General features: G+C 38.6%; 1 protein-coding gene across 1 annotated transcript in view; it reads left to right on the top strand.

Moving 5' to 3' along the window:
* The window catches only part of LOC134755052 (uncharacterized), a 113,070-nt gene that overhangs the window by 15,811 nt on the left and 79,502 nt on the right, over positions 1 to 17,757 (top strand). Inside the window, exons 2-6 of the mRNA XM_063691530.1 lie at positions 6,205 to 6,377; positions 9,579 to 9,787; positions 10,401 to 10,509; positions 11,282 to 11,365; positions 11,917 to 11,997. Coding sequence (XP_063547600.1) covers positions 6,205 to 6,377; positions 9,579 to 9,787; positions 10,401 to 10,509; positions 11,282 to 11,365; positions 11,917 to 11,997 — 656 coding nt within the window. The remainder of the gene's footprint in view (positions 1 to 6,204; positions 6,378 to 9,578; positions 9,788 to 10,400; positions 10,510 to 11,281; positions 11,366 to 11,916; positions 11,998 to 17,757) is intronic.

The following is a 17,757-nucleotide window of genomic DNA, read 5'->3' as shown; positions in this document are numbered from 1 at the left end:
TCTGAATATTGATTCAATCGAAAAATTGTACGCAATCTTTCTTGTAGGCAATTTTATGCAGATTACTTGTGTAGAAGAACATTTTTTGCTATGCGCCACCGTTTAAGTTATATCCGAAACCTAAAAAAGGGACCTTAGAATTGATTATAATTAACTCTCCCGCGTTAATATCTCTCTGAATATTGATCCTAGCAAAAATTATACGGAATCTTTCTTGTTGTATAGAAGAACATTTTTTGCTATGCGCCACCGTTTACGAGTTATTTACGAAAACCTAAAAAAGCTTTTGTTTAATCTTTAAAGGGCTATATATTTCGAACCATAGCAGATGGGTACTCCAAACTTTCAGAAAATACGTGTTATTATTACTGCTATTTTCAGCAATAATAATTATAAAAAAATATATTTAAAAAATATGGGTCTTCATACAAGGAACTCATTAGGGTCGGTAATAATGGCCGCCATTTTGAATATCTCACTTCCGGTCATTTCGATCGAGCAACTGGCAAATTCGGATTCAGCGGGGTCAAATTAGGTTAAAAAACCCGGTTGCCAAAAAGTAACATGATTTGCCAGTCGAAATCGATTTTGTCAAAAATATGACCTGACTAAATTGCACCTTCCCATACAAGTTAGCCGATTAATTGACTTTTTTTTTTTTTTTTTATACCACGTCGGTGGCAATCAAGCATACGGCCCGCCTGATGGTAAGCAGTTACCGTAGCCTATGGACGCCTGCAACACCCTTAACTTACCTTATCTTATACCTTTAAACGAGCAATTCTTGTATATATAGATATATATATTTATATATTTCGGTGATCTCGGAAACGGCTCTAACGATTTCGATGAAATTTTCTATATGGGGGTTTTCAAGGGCGAAAAATCGGTCTAGCTATGTCTTATCTCTGGCAAAACGCGCATTTTTGAGTTTTTTATATGTTTTCCGAGCAAAGCTCGGTCTCCCAGATATTATAGACTTTAAATTGGCAGTTAGATAAAATGTCAGTTTAAATTTTTTGTTTACTTTTTACATGTTCAAAACTTTGTGCAGATTTTACTCCGAATACGTTATACGATCGTTTGCTTTCATAAATAATAAGCTAATATTTTGAAAGCGTTTATCAATATTTTTCAACAAAAAGACACGTCAAGATTGTTTACCATTTTTCTAATGTAAAAAAAAAAGAACTACAGCCGCGCGCGTCAGTTGACGTACCGTAAAACGGTCCAACTTTGCACCAATTTTTGCTCCATTTTAAGGAAATTTTGAATAACTTTTTAAACTCTTCCTTATAAATATTTAGACGAATATTAAGAAGAACATCTTATGTAAAATATTTTTCAACACACTTGCTCAAAACGACCTTTTTATTCCACCGATTTTTTTGCTCATAATCCTAGATATTAAAGACGCGTGCTCTTTCAGTGTATTATTCTACTCCTGCTTTTTCATTATATTATCCGACTGAGTTAAGAAGGTAACTGATTGCTAATAATATGCATGGAAAGGGAGCCTTCTTTAATTGGTCAGACTGGCGAGCACCGGCGCGCTCCTCGCGCCTGCGCGGTGCGCGGCCCGGCCGGCCCGCCCGCCGCACCGCCCGCGGCCGGGGCGAGGGGCGGCCGGCAGTATGACAGATGCAACACACAATACTAACTGTTTTAACTATTAACATTTGATTAATATGAGTTTCTTTTTTTTCTCGCAAGTGTGTTGAAAAACGTCGGATGAAACGCGTGTGCATTGGTCATTACACACATCGGCTTTCTTATTGCGCGCTCGCTTACAGCTCGCGCGCACAATATCGCCTCGTGTGTAATGACCAACTTAGCACACTTGTATCATAATGTACTATTATCAGTAAATCAACTTTATGAAATACTGTTTTATAAAAAACGAAGCTATAAATAAGGAGCACAAGATACCCATTGTTTGGGGTGTTTTTGCTATTACCAATAGTTTACTTAGGGGTGCAAAGTTACCCCATTGTGCGCCAAATTAACAGGCCCCGCCAAAAAATATAATATAATATTTTATGACTAATGTAGCAATTGAAAATATAAATACAATTTAGTTTATCTGAGTATATAAATAATAACATATAAATATTATGTTTGAAAATATTATACGTTGTCCTTTTTTCGAAATGGAGCATAGTTGCCCACCAGAGAGCAAAGTAGGACCGTTTTACTGCATTTTCTTTTTGGTGAAATAAAGTAGGTAATGTTGCATAATGCCGCGCCTGAAACCGCAACTGACCAAAATGACCACGGTCATCTTTAAATTGTAAGTTTTATTTTATATCATACTAGCTTTGATATTTACCAGTTGCTTTTCGGTGAAGGAAAACATCGTGAGGAAACCGGACTAATCCCAATAAGGCCTAGTTTTCCCTCTGGGTTGGAAGGTCAGATGGCAGTCGCTTTCGTAAAAACTAGCCTACGTCAATTCTTGGGATTAGTTGTCAAGCAGACCCCAGGCTCCCATGAGCCGTGGCAAAATGCCGGGATAACGCGAGGAAGAAGACTAGCTTTTGCCCGCGAGTAGCTAGAGTAAAGCCAGGATTACACTTGTAAGTTTTACTTACGTAAGTAGGGACAAAGCTATTTGCTAGAATGAGATAACGATATTCATATCTCATTCTGTAGTATAGCTGTGTCCCTACATACGTAAGTAAAACTTACAAGTGTAATCCTGGCCTAAGTTTAGCGCCTGGAGAAAGTGTAATAGCAATAATTCAATTTAGGCATAAGCTTAATTGCTTGACAACAACTATCAGGCAACTCTTTAAATCTCTCAATTTCATCCCCCTTTTCACTCTCTTTAGGGATGATTTCCGACATAAAAACTTTCCTATGTCCTTCCCCGGGACTCAAACTATCTCTATGCCAAATTTCAGCAAAATCGGTTCAGCGGTTTGAGCGTGAAGAGGTAACACACAGAAAGACAGACAGACTTACGCACTTATAATGTTAGTATGGATTGTCTTCGGTCACCGTGATAGTTACTCATGAAATAAAACTATGAAAACTGATTTTACCGCGTATAATGAATTTATAATACATACAAACAACAACCAGCCTTAGTTTATAGTTTACTAGCTTTTGCCCGGACTTCGTTTGCGTGGAGTAAGTTCTTTGGGTAGCTGATTTTTTATCCAATCTCCTTTTTATTGATTACAAACTTCCACCCCCCTTTTCACCCCCTTAAAGCATGATTTCTGGGATAAAAACTACTCTATGTCCTTCCCCGGGACTCAAACTATCTCTAAACCAAATTTCAACTAAATCGGTTCAGCGATTTAAGCCATAGGTAACTGACAGACAGACAGACACACTTTTGCATTTATAATATTAGTATGGATTATAGTTCATTATTTTTGTATGTGGGTATTTTTGCATATTGTAGCTTATCTTCAGTCACCCGTTGACCACGAACGCTGTAAAGGGTTCGAAACGTCGGGATGTATTATAAATTCAATATACGCGAGATATAATCCGTTTTCATAGTTTTATTTTATTTTATATCATTTAATTCAAAATATAAGTTAGATTCCGCAACTTATTTTCTATACACGGTGACTGAAAAATGAGTGCACTGTTGTGCAAGTGTATAAGTGCAGTGCACAATAAGTTACTGAGCGAGTGTGATGAAATAGTAGACAAATGAGCAAAATAACATATTTACGACGAGGGCGTAAATTGAATCCTAAACGAAGCGAAGGATTCTATTATAGAATCCTAAGCGTAGTGAGGGATTAAGTGTGTTACGCCCAAGATGGAAATTATTTTGCCACCACCGTGACACATACTGCTTTTCACATTACCTATGTGGTAATTATGATGTTTAAAAATAGTATTTAAGCTAAAAAAATGTGCAAACAAAATGTAAAAATTGTGTCCTAGAATAGAAAAGCAGCATGGAAGGGTATAGCAGGGAAGAAACGTGCCACTGATCCCTCCTAGCAGGGAAGGAAAAGCCCTTTTTCGAATTGATGTGAAAAGCAATTTTGTGGGGACGAAAGGGTTTGAACAAAATTAAAACATTAGTAATATGATGCGGGTCGAGAGGGCCAGCAAAGTGACATTTCGTTTTCTCGGACCTCGAGTTCGATAACTCAACTAAACAAACATTTTTAGAAAATGTGCGAAAATTAGTAGATTGTTAACCAAGAGATGAACACTCATTTCTGCCTCGGAATACAGAAATGAGTGCCTTTCACCCGAGTTAAACACTCTACTTTTCATTTCGAATACGAGGAAAGTAAAATGCATGTTTTTTTTAAAACATGACTAAGTATACATTTCTATAGTATTTCTTGAGGGTACTTTTAATTAACAATTCAGACAAAAGTATCGTTATTTATGGAATGGAGAGTCAAATATCAGAATGGAAACTGTATAACAAATCCATTTAAACTCAAATTTCAATTGCTCATCGTAAAAAAAAAATTAAAAATCGTACTTCGAACATAAAATGCTCTAGTGCAGATACGTATCATTTTCTGCACACCTTTTAGAACAACAATGACCCTCTTTCAGAGCATGAGAAATGAAATAGTTATTTACGATACAAGTGAGGAAAAGAGTAAATTCGAAACGAGTGGCAATAAATTAAAACACGACCGCAGGGAGTGTTTTAAATCGACACGAGTTGCGAATTACCTATTCGCACGTGTATACAACGTTTTACAGTACATATGGCCCTTTAAGAGGCCGGTGTCGATTTTAGTCGCAAAAATGTAAAATTGATAGATTTAGTCGGTGAAATTGTACACCTTTGTTACCTAATTGAAATAACAAGTACTGGTTTCTATTAGCACGTCTTCTTATCTTACCTTTTATCAGATCAATTTTCTGAAAACAGACTCACTAAATTAGTAATGTTTGCTTTTCTGATGGACGTTTAGGTAAACGCGCGTAAAGCACTGATTTTGTCGCTCTTATTTGTAAATTTCGTAAAGTTTGGACGGCTAAACATGGTAATTTTGTGTTACACATATCCTGTACTTGACGTTTATCAGACTACATTTTTATTATTATGACTTTGAAGTAGTGTAAATGAAAGTTAGACGAAATCTATTTTCTCCAGAAATTACTTCAAGACAAGTGACAATTTCTCTGAAAATCGACTTAATTTCAACGTAATTTTGATACTTAAACAATCTACAACATTTGCTGAAACTATTCTTATACATCAATTTATATAATTTACCACCATAATTTTTTGATGATTTTTTAAAAATTACCCGTTCTTTTCATATATTACCGGTGACGCACGCTCGCGACCTCATTATTAAAAGGCAAGATGAGAAGACGTGCTAATAGAAACCAATATTTGTTATTTAGATATTGCGTAACAAAACGTGTATAATTTCAACGACTAAATCTATCAATTTAAAATTTTTGCTCCAAAATCAACTACGGCCTCTTAAACTTTCGACATATGCACGAAAAGTGCTCTTTAGGGAACATAATATAATAGAGAACATATTCTTACACAAATTGACTAAATCCCACGGTAAGGTCCCTCATTAAGAAGGCTTGTGTTGTGGGTTCTCAGACAACGATATATATAAATATTATACAAATACTTAAATACATAGAAAACATCCATGACTTAAGACTCAGTAGAGCGCCGGGCTCATAGACTCTTTGGCGATGACCCATCTGTCAAGTCAAGGATACAGAGCCTTGAGCATCGCCGTCGAGTCGCTTGCCTATCGGTGTTCTATCGGATACATTTCGGGGAGTGCGCACAGGAACTGCACGACCTGATCCCACCTTCCCCTTTCCATTATCGGACATCCAGGCGCGGGGAGCGAATGCACCCGTTCGTGGCCCACATTCCATTCGTTCGGACGAAACGTTTTGCCTCCTCCTTTTTGGTACGGACGGCTAAGGAATGGAATCCCGCCATCTGTATTCCCTGATCAATATGACCTCGGTCTCTTTAAAACAAGAGTGAATAGGCTGTTACTGAACCGGTGAGCTCCATCTTAGGCCCTGTCTTCACTTTCCATCAGGTGTGACTAGGGCCAATCGCCGATCAGTTTATAATAATGCCCTTACCGGGATTCGAACCCACGACCATCGGCTTCACAGACAGGGTCACTACCCAGTAGGCCAGACCGGTCGTCTTTACGCACTAGTGCGAGAAAGTAGCACCATATGTACTGTAAACACTTTTTTTTTGCTCAGAAACGGAGTAAGACTCGTGCAGAGGAAGTTCGCGCAAGGTGTACCCATCCCGGCAAGCAGCGTCAGCGTCGCGCCCGCGCCGCCGGAGCGCAAGGACCCACCTTACCCTCCCAAAAATATTTACCACCACAATATGTCCGCAAGAAACCTGCTTGACATTGTGTCTATGCATAGTAAGTTGAATAAGTTTTAGGCAAAAATTTCATTTTTGGGACAAGCTTTTATCGCTGACTGTACTTTTTTCCACAGGCAACTAGTACTCATCGAGACAATTCTAAAAACCCCAAACACAATTAGGTTGCGTTGTTTTATCACAGAGTTCCTATGGCCACCTCCTGTCTCCATCATCAGATCAGCTCGATGGTACCATAATATTGCATTGTCACCCGACTTACATATGTATGCAAATTTTCAGCTTCATCGGAAACCGGGAAGTGGGCCAAATTTAACTTGCAAGATTTGACCCTTACAAACATGTTACATACATACTTACATAGGTACATTGCAAGTTAAATAAAAGCTTGTAAAATAGTAGGTGCCGGCCCGAGTCCTTGATCAGAGTAGAGCGTAATCGGGTTTTTGGCGCCCTTCGTTAAAGCTTTTTACCCAAAAGCAAAACGAACCGTATTTTGGGCCCGCGTCACACTGGCGTCTTTTAAAACTTTATTTTTTTCTCATTTGCCATTTTGGCGCCCCCCTTGCCATCCGGCGCCTAGAGCGGCCGCTCCACTCGCTCTACCCTTTTTTTTTGTCGGAGTGGGAATGCACTTACGCACGGTGTGGGACTCGCCGCTCCTTTTCCCTCTTGGCGAAGAGGGGGGGGGGGGAGAATTGGCCCTACCCACTAAACCCACTCCGGCGTTTCACCCTCTTGGCCGTTCGTGAGGGCGCACTGGGATCGATAACATTCCACCACGAGCACTCGCTCTACCCTAGATCCGGCCCTTAATAGTACATTTTGCAACATGGGGCGTAAGTTAAATATTTCAAACGAGAGTATAGTTAAATCGCGAAGGCTTGCCGGAGCGATTTATAGACTCGAGTTTGCAATATTATTACGCCCCGAGTAACACACGATGCTTTTCATCACACCTGCGATACAAGAATGAAGTATAAAGACAAAAAGCTTTTAATTATAATACTAGAAACTTCATAACTTAGGGAAATCACTTTTTCTATAGTTCCCGCTGATCCTGCGTGCAATCATAGAGTAACTTATACTAGAGCGGTACTGTCATAGTAAATTTTGTAACCCCAGTAAATTCACTGCCATCTGTCGACACAGTTTAAAACTAAAAATGAAGATTTATAAAAATACGATAAAATGTATTTAAATATAGATAAATGATTTTTTTTATTTGCATTAATTATTTTTATGATTTTGACCCAAGTTCTTTCACTGATATGCGTTAAAATTGTTAAATAACAAACGAAACCGTCAACGCCATCTATACGACAGTTGGCCAAAGCTAGTAGCGCCCTCTGAACGAGAATCAAATTTTCTTGATTTTCGAGGCACGTTTTTTCCTTAGACTGTATCCATCTATTACGGAGTTATATCTATCTTTGGTGCAATTCCACGCTTACTGAACGAGTGAGATGAAAAACATGTTTTTGCTGTACCCTTCCAGGGTCCATTATGTAAACATACTGGTATGCAAATAAAGATCTCTATCCCTAAAATTAATTTTAAATTGATAGAAACATGAAAAAAAAAAACTGCTTTAGACAATATTCTAATTCGCTACCTTTCAGAACACCGGTACGATCGCTCTAACCAACTCAGCTACCGAACCTTGACAAACCCGTGTGAAACAGAATGGCATAGTGGTGATTTGTTCAATTTTTAGGGTTCCGTACCCAAAGGGTAAAATATTACCAAAGATAGATATAACTCCGTAATAGATGGATACAGTCTAAGGAAAAAACGTGCCTCGAAAATCAAGAAAATTTGATTCTCGTTCAGAGGGCGCTACTAGCTTTGGCCTACTGTCGTATAGATGGCGTTGACGGTTTCGTTTGTTATTTAACAATTTCAACGCATATCAGTGAAAGAAAAATCAAAATCATAAAAATAATAATGCAAATAAAAAAAATCATTTATCCATATCTAAATACATTTTATCGTATTTTTATAAATCTTCATTTTTAGTTTTAAAGTGTGTCGACAGATGGCAGTGAATTTACTGTGGTTACAAAATTTACTATGACAGTACCGCTCTAGTATAAGTTACTCTATGATATTACTAAGACTCCGCTGTCCGTCTGTCCGTCCGTCTGTCCGTCTGTCTGTCTATCATGACCCGGAATAGCTAGACAGTTGAAATTTTCACAGATGATGTATTTCTGTTGCCGCTATAACAGCAAATACTAAAGAGCAGAATAATATAAATATTTAAATGGGGCTCCCATACAACAAACGTGATTTTTTTGCTGTTTTTTTCCGTAATGGTACGGAACCCTTCATGCGCGAGTCCGACTCGCACTTGGCCGGTTTTTCCTTTAATTTTACACAATACTTTTTGGATCCAACCCAAATATATCTATACAACGTAATTAGAACTTTCTGTCAAATTAACATTAGCTACACTTAGTTCAATTTTATTATTACACTTTTATTTAGCTTCACTGCTATTTATTTAGCTATCTGCCTCTTTGTCGTTCGAATATGCAAGTGAAAGAGATGTTAGATAAAGAAATTTAGATTTTCTTGTTTTGTGATAGACCGTCAGATTGTGGTAGTGGCGCCCCCTGCGCAGAGTTTCGCGTAATATTCCCTATTAAATGCTATGCTTGTGATGAAGGACATATTTACTGTCCGCGCGCCAATTCCGTGCATTCGGAGATCGAGGAAGTGGGGGGGATGTGCGCCGCGGCCGTACGTACAAAATGACACCACTCTGTCATGACGCCCAACATTCCCAACATTCCTCAGCCGTGCACGGAATTCGCGCGCGGACAGTATTAACAAAGATAGATATAACTCCGTAATAGATGGATACAGTCTAAGGAAAAAACGTGCCTCGAAAATCACGAAAATTTGATTCTCGATCAGAGGGCGCCACTAGTTTTGGCCTACACTCGTATAGACGGCGTTGGCGGTTTCGTTTGTTATTTATAATTTTAACGCATATCAGTGAAAGAGCATGGGTCAAAATCATAAAAATAATTAATGCAAATAAAAAAAAATCATTTATCCATATTTAAATACATTTTATCGTATTTTTATAAATATTTATTTTTAGTTTTAAAGTGTGTCGACAGATGGCAGTGAATTTACTAGGGTTACAAAATTTACTATGACAGTACCGCTCTAGTATAAGTTACTCTAAGGCATCAATATCTTCGAAATTATAATATAATGTATCTTTCAGACATTCATAAACATAAACAAGAACCACTTGTGGTTCTTGAGCGTCTCCGAGACGATGAGATACCATCCGCGCCCGTGCCCGTGGCGAACGGGCGGCGCGTCCGACCTAGGATCCGGGTGCCCTTGAGACGGCGAAAGGTCAAGGGCAAGGGCAACAAGGGCAACATGTGCCTGAGGTCGGGCAAGCGAAAGTCCACCGAGGCTGGCAAGGTAGGTCACTTTTACTTGGCTCCTGTACACCATGGCCCAGCGTACGCCAGACTAAGGGACGCAGATATGCGGAATGAGATAGCAATATCACTTGCTCCCTCTAACGCATAAATGCGTCCCTTGTACTGGCCTACCCAGTGTACATTTTAGATTACACACACACAAGCAGGTTTTATCGGAAATCGGAACCGAAAGCGGAACCAGATGTTTCAAATTTAATTTATCGGAACCAGAAACGGAAACGGAACCAGAATAGGAACCTGAGTCAGTACTGTCTGTAGCTACACATTTCACAACACAACATGTAACAAATGTTATCAATAAATATTTTCATTTTCATTTTCACAACACACACGAATAAGTATTTTTGAGAGCGCTGGTGGCCTAGCGGTAAGAGCGTGCGAATTGCAATCCAAAGGTCGCGGGTTCAAACCACGGCTCGTACCAATGAGTTTTTCGGAAATTATGTACGAAATATCATTTGATATTTACCATTTTTTATATCTATCTTTGGTATTATGATTGTTATAATTTTGTATATATTTTAAATGAAATAAATATTATCTTATCTTATTTTATTATTATTCTGTGCTGTAAAATATATTTTATTCAGGGGCCCATAAAGAAACGCAAGAAGCTGTCCTCGGAGTCCACGGACGATATACCGCTTGTATACTACTGTAACGACAGACCCGCCAAACCGCGTTACGGACTAATCACAGGTATGCTCACAGCTTTGTTCCCCTACAGCTAGAATAAGTAATAGTATTATCATACAGAACGGCAACGCACCGCCCCGCCCCGACTCGAATGACCTCGCCCTGCGACAGCAGATTGACGGCCGTTTGCCGGCCGCTCAGTACTATTTTTAAGCAACTTACACTATGACGCATGACGCGTGTACAGACGTGCCGTTCACACATAGAAACGCAAGTGATTTTTGATGTATAGCGTGTCCGCCCTGTGGCCATACTACAAAATGTAGGTACATTAAACTAGTCGCTAAAATTAAGAAAAAATTGTCTGATTTTGGTTAACGTATTCGACATATTTTTTTAAAGATATCGAACTTTTTATATTACTAATCGACGGATCATCAAATTTGCAGTCAAACTGTATACTTAATTCTGTCGGTTACATTAATTCATTACAAGTGACGATATGATATTTTGTGTGAAACGATATTTCTCATACCATCATGGAAAGAATGAGTGAAAGAAGGCTAACAAAGAGAGTGTATAAGGTAGAGGTAGAAACGGGAGTTGGAAGGGGCAGACCTCGGCGGAGTTTCTCTGATCAGATCGGGGAAATCCTGAAGAAAGGCCAGGTCAAGAGCACCCTACACCGGCGAGCGTGTATGAGGAATGTTATGAAAGTGAAGGAAGCGAAAGAGGTATGCCAGGATCGTAGCAAGTGGAAATCCGTGATCTCTGCCTACCCCTCCGGGAAATAGGCGTGATTATATGTTCTCATTCCGATCTCATGTTGGTACAGATAAAAAAGTGAAACCGTCACAGAAACGTGCGCCCACACCAAAGAAACAGATTGAAAAACCCACTTTAAGGGCAGCGTCGACAGGTAAGATTGCATTTATAGTACACTAACTTTTGCCCGCGACTTAGTCTGCGTGGAATTAGTAATTTGGGTACCTTAATTTTTAAACAAATCTGCTTTTAAGTCCATCCTTTTTTTACCTCCAAATTGGTCCACTATAAATTTTCACCCCATTTTTTACACCCTCTAGGGATGATTTCGGGTACAAAAATTACTCTATATCCTTCCCCACAACTCGAACTATACCCGTACCAATTTTCATCTAAATCGATTCAGCGGTTATCGATTCCCCATACAAATTTCCACCCCCCTTTTCACCCCCTCGAGGGGTGAGTTTTGGGATAAAAAGTATCCTATGTCCTTCCCCGGGACTCAAATTTCAACTAAATCGGTTCAAGAGGTAACAGACAGACAGACACACTTTCGAATTTATAATATTAGTATGGATTAATTAATATGGATTTTTGCAAAGTAACGCCTTATTCTATTCATTGTGTTGATTAAATGCCTTTTTATAGCAAAGTACAGTCAGCGATAAAAGTATTTTTGATAAAAAAAAACATTTTTATCCTCAGATGATGGAAGCTTTACATTTAAGGAGCCGCCAAGCCCGGCACGCCTTAGCTACAGGTTGTGCAAGAAAACAGCCGCTACAGGTACTACCCTTTCCCCCTTATACACGGTGTTACTTGAGCCACTAAAACCTGAGATACCCCAAGAGATTTTTTTTATTTTAAACTCATACTATATTCTTTAATCCGATAAATATTTAAAAAATATAAGTTATTTAGTTTTCTTAACAATTCTATTCGACTGGTAATTCTACACAAGATGCTTCGCCGTTAGTGACGTCAAACAATTGCTAGTTACCATCGTAAACACTGTTAACTGACCATTTGCATAACTTACTGCAACGAGATAAGGTTTACCAATGGCCAGTGGGTGCTGCTCATTGACAAATAACGTGTCAAATTCTAGTTATTGGTAGTGTTGCATTACAAACTAGTACTTGGGAACAAATCAAATTATTTTATTAAATATTTTGATTTGTGTTTTTTTTTAAGTAGTCACACTGCTATATATAAATTAAAAACTGTAATAGATGTAATAAAAGAAAAAAAAAAGTGACTTTTTCTTTAATATATGACATCTATTACAGTTTTTAATCTGTTTTTAGGTTTTCAGTGGGTCATGAAACACCGTGTATATAGGGTGGCTAAAAAATAAGTGCGTTCCCGTTGCCAGGGAGACTTTGGGATTATACTGAGCAACTTTTACTATGGAACCAAGCACGAAATCGCGAAAAAAAATTGTACCCTCCCATAGAAAATGGACCAGCCTAAATGTATGAAAAGGCCGAATGTTTTTTGCGGGGTTGGTCCCATAGTAAAAGTTGCTCAGTATAATCCCAAAACCTCCCTGGCAACGGGAATGCACATATTATTTAGCCATATGTGTATGGCTATTAATAAGAGAAAAGGGGACCACCGCTTCTACACACAAACGTAGTCCCCATTTTCCTCTCAGGCTATTGACATTATGGAAAATATTTTAACATAATTTGATGTACATTAACCTTTTCGACGCCGTGTCATAATACAAAAGCTATATTTTAATAACAAAACTTCCGTGAGACACAGACATAATAAATATATTAATAACGGGTCACTCACGTGTTTTAAGTCGAAAACGCTCGACATGTTTGACTCCGTACCGAGGAGCGTCATCAGGAGCTTGCGTCGACGGTGACGGACCGGCGCAGACTGCGGGCCGCAGCCCTCCGCGCCCGATGACTCAGCGCGGGCGCCGGTGGCGGCAGGGGGGGCGAGAAACTACCCTCGTTTACGGCATTATTGTCAAATGATGGGTTGCACACAACACTCACTACGTCATTCGCTAATGGTTCGTCCACACTGTCCACCGACGTAGTACCCAAAACAGTTTTCCAGCTCGGAGGCACTGACCAACCACAATCACGGTTAAAATTCGGATGACGACCAATTTCGATAGCCTCCCGTACTTTTCGCTTAAAACTTTTCTTTCGCCAGCACGGTTACCTTATCGAAACGTAACGTATATAGTGTACCGTCGACGCAATCTCCTGATGACGCTCCTCGGTACGGAGTGAAACATGTCGAGCGTTTTCGACTTAAAACACGTGAGTGACCCGTTATTAATATATTTATTAAAAGCTATATTCAAAATATCAAAAGCAAATTGTCGCAAAACCACAATGACAATGGGCTGCGTTCCGAGTTATTGGCATATGAGTCTCAGTATTGGTCAGGGCTAGCGGATGCACGACGTTGCCATGTAAATAGCATTATTGAGAAAGCAGGTAATAACATGTGTCGAAGCGTCTGGCGCGTAATATCGTCCGAAACCTGCAGTGACAATAAAAATAGGTCCGCGGCGATCGATGTACTCGTTAATCGGTCTGCCGGTAGCTGTGGCGATACTCGAACTGCGGCGGCTGCCGCGCTACTTAAGAGGCCGTAGTCGATTTTGGAGCAAAAATGTAAAATTGATAGATTTAGTCGTTGAAATTATACACGTTTTGTTACGTAATATCTAAATAACAAGTATTGATATCTATTAGCACGTCTTCTCATCTTGCCTTTTAATAATGAGGTCGCAAGCGTGCGTCACCGGTAATATATGAAAAGAAGGGGCAGTTTTTAAAAATTCATCAAAAATTTATGGTGGTAAATTATAAAAATAGTTTCAACAAATGTTGTAGATTGTTTAAGTATCAAAATTACGTTGAAATTAAGTCGATTTTCAGAAAAATTGTCACTTGTTTTGAAGTAATTTCTGGAGAAAATTGATTTCGTCTAACTTTCATTTACACTACTTCAAAGTCATAATAATAAAAATGTAGTCTGATAAACGTCAAGTACAGGATATGTGTAATACAAAATTACCATGTTTAGCCGTCCAAACTTTACGAAATTTACAAATAAGAGCGACAAAATCAGTGCTTTACGCGCGTTTACCTAAACGTCCATCAGAAAAGCAAACATTAATAATTTAGTGAGTCTGTTTTCAAAAAACTGGTCTGATAAAAGGTAAGATAAGAAGACGTGCTAATAGAAACCAGTACTTGTTATTTCAATTAGGTAACAAAAGGTGTAAAATTTCACGGACTAAATCTACCTATTTACATTTTTGCGACTAAAATCGACACCGGCCTCTTAATCACTACTACATTGATACATGTAAACAACAGACTACCGTGTAAAGACGTCGCTCTGGAATACTTGGTCAAACACTTACCGCAATTGCCTCGGAGATTCCGATTCACACATTTCACCCTACAAGAAATAATGAAGGTGTGGAAAAGTATAAAACGAAAGGACTCGAAAGATATAAATGACATGTCAACCCGCGTACTTGACTACCTTCCTCCAGTCTTTATATCTTTACTGTTAATGTTATTTAACCAATGCATCGATATAGGTGTGTATCCTGACATATTAAAGCAAGTAAAAATTCAACCTGTTTATAAACGCAAAGGTGACATGCAAGAACCTAAAAATTACCGCCCAATCTCCATAATCCCAGTTATATCAAAGGTATTTAAGAGTTTGTTATGTAAAAAAATAATGTATCACATAAGCACTGTGCTTAATGAATTGTCACCAATATGCATACCAAACTGGCCGATCGACGTCGGATGCAGCTCGTGATGTGGTTGCGCGGGTGCTGGCCCACCTTGAGGGCGGGCGTCAGGTCGCAGCGGTCTTCTGCGACCTGTCGCGCGCATTCGAGATGATAGACCACTCCCTCCTCCTTAAAAAGCTATCCCTATATGGCTTTGATGGTAGCTTCCATGATACAATCGCTTCCTTTTTAAAAGACCGTAAACAAAGTACTTGCGTCCAAAATGTAAGGTCCCTACTAGAACCAATAGGCGACTGCGCGGTACCCCAGGGCTCGACCATGGGGGTACCCCAGGGCTCGACCATGGGAAACAACCTGTTTCTCATGCTAATCAACGATATTACATCCGCGTCATCTGAGCCAGAATATGTTATTTATGCCGATGATACGTGCATTATAGTACACGCTGAAAACATTGATGATCTAGTATCAAAACTGAGTCAAACCATGATAGAGATAGATAAGTGGTTCTCTGCAAACGGAATGCTCCTAAACCTAGACAAAACAAACATTGTGCACTTCAGGTTAAGGCGTACTGACATATCCCAGCTAAATATCAAAATAAATAATATAATAGTCCCAGAAGTAAACCAAACTAAATATCTTGGATTCTTATTCGACTCTGGATTTACGTGGTCCCCCCACATCGATCAGTTGTGCGATTCGCTTTCGTCGGCGTGTTTTGCCTTGTCCAGGCTCGCGCCCACCCTATCGGCAGATAACCTAAGAAAGGCCTATTATGGATACTTCCACTCGATTCTAACGCGCGGTGTTGACCTTTGGGGCTTGGCCGCGAGTCGGGACAACGTATTCAAAATACAAAAGCGGGCACTGCGGATAATATCTAGAAACCTTACGACCACCCAGCTAAGGAACTATTTGCTCGCAACAAAGTGTTAAAACTGTAGCCGCGGTGAGAACAACCGCAGGCAGCCAATGTTGATTGCCCCTGTAAAGCGACTCGCTAAGCTCAGGAGTTCACTCAGTGTCGTTGGGGCCAAGATCTACAACTCGGTCCCGACTGATATAAAGTCAGCGGAAAGTGACAATGAGTTTACAAGGAAACTCTGCCAGCAAAACCAGATCTACAAATGTTTAGAAATAGCCCTCATTATAGATCTGTGATAATTTATAATCAATTACCAAAAAGCGTAACTAATGAACAAAAAACGCAATCATTTATTAACAAACTGAAATCAATTTTAATACGAAAGCCATATTATACAGTCGAGGAATTTTTATCAGATAATGCAATAGATTAATTATCAGTCCAAAGAATTAATTATTTTTATTTTTATTTCATGTTATTATTTATTATTGTTGGGCTTTTATGATGAATTATATATACAATTATAAATGAGTAATGCAATAGGAATGACATTTAACCAAATTTTTGTTTATTATCATAATTTATTTAGCAATTTCCTAGTTCAATAATGTTTTTTTTTTTTTTTATGATGAATAGGCAGGCGTTTGACCACGATCCCACCTGATGGTAAGTGATGATGTGGTCTACGGTGGAGCACGTTTACCTATGAGATACCTATTAACTCTTGCCTTGAAGAGCTCCAAATTGTACTCATGCGGAAACACAGAATCGGGCAATATAATAGGATATCTGTAAATAGTTCAGTACCTAGTATTAAGATTGTCGCAGTGCCCTAACGGGGTATCATGTACCTACCAGTGTTGCCAACTTGGTATAATTGGTGCCAGATATGGCATAATTTCACACTCTCTGGCATCGAAAATTTCCATTTAGCATCTGGCATCTTTTTTAGCATGATTTAGTGAATCAAGTGATTATGTCCCTAAGCCAAGTTTGAAACCTACTTGGCAGTGATAGACAATCCATGGCACAACCGTCAAAGGAAATTTATACATACGAGGAATTATAATAAGCCGTAACAGACTACCGCACCGCACCGCGACCTTTTTTTCATACGCGTTACCAATTAAATTGACAATCAGATTGTGCGAAAAATTGTCTCGTCTACACCCACTAATCTTTTTGTGTTATCTATGGTATAGTCAATGTCATGTCATATGTCATAATGGCCGGTTTTTAGTTACCTATAATATTTTAGCATCTTTTTTAGCACATTTCAAAATTATTTAGCATATTTCTGGCATAATTTAGACATAAGTCTGGCATTTTTTCAAATTCCGAGTTGGCAACACTGGTACCTACTTCAAAATGTTTTGTACCATCCTCTTTAATGAACATGATCGCAATAAAGATATATGAAACTCAAATCGCTGCTAATCACACAGGCATGCTACAGCGTAGACGAGTTTCTTCGTGGAGCTCATTAATTATAACGATTTCTGAATGTGTAATATTAGTTACCTAATATTTATTGCGTTTAGTTAATTATGCGTAGTTTAAGATTTTGTTGTAAATGTATAAGCAAATGTTAGAATATGTAAATATAATCACTATTATCAGTATCATAGAGTAACTTATACTAGAGCGGTACTGTCATAGTAAATTTTGTAACCCCAGTAAATTCACTGCCATCTGTCGACACACTTTAAAACTAAAAATAAATATTTATAAAAATACGATAAAATGTATTTAAATATGGATAAATGATTTATTTATTTGCATTAATTATTTTTATGATTTTGACCCATGTTCTTTCACTGATATGCGTTAAAATTGTTAAATAACAAACGAAACCGTCAACGCCATCTATACGACAGTAAGCCAAAGCTAGTAGCGCCCTCTGAACGAGAATCAAATTTTCTTG

The sequence above is a fragment of the Cydia strobilella genome, chromosome Z, assembly GCF_947568885.1.
Source record: "Cydia strobilella chromosome Z, ilCydStro3.1, whole genome shotgun sequence".
NCBI lineage: Eukaryota > Metazoa > Arthropoda > Insecta > Lepidoptera > Tortricidae > Cydia > Cydia strobilella.
The sequence above is the reverse complement of the archived record's forward strand: the minus strand, read 5'-3'. Positions and strand labels throughout refer to the sequence as shown.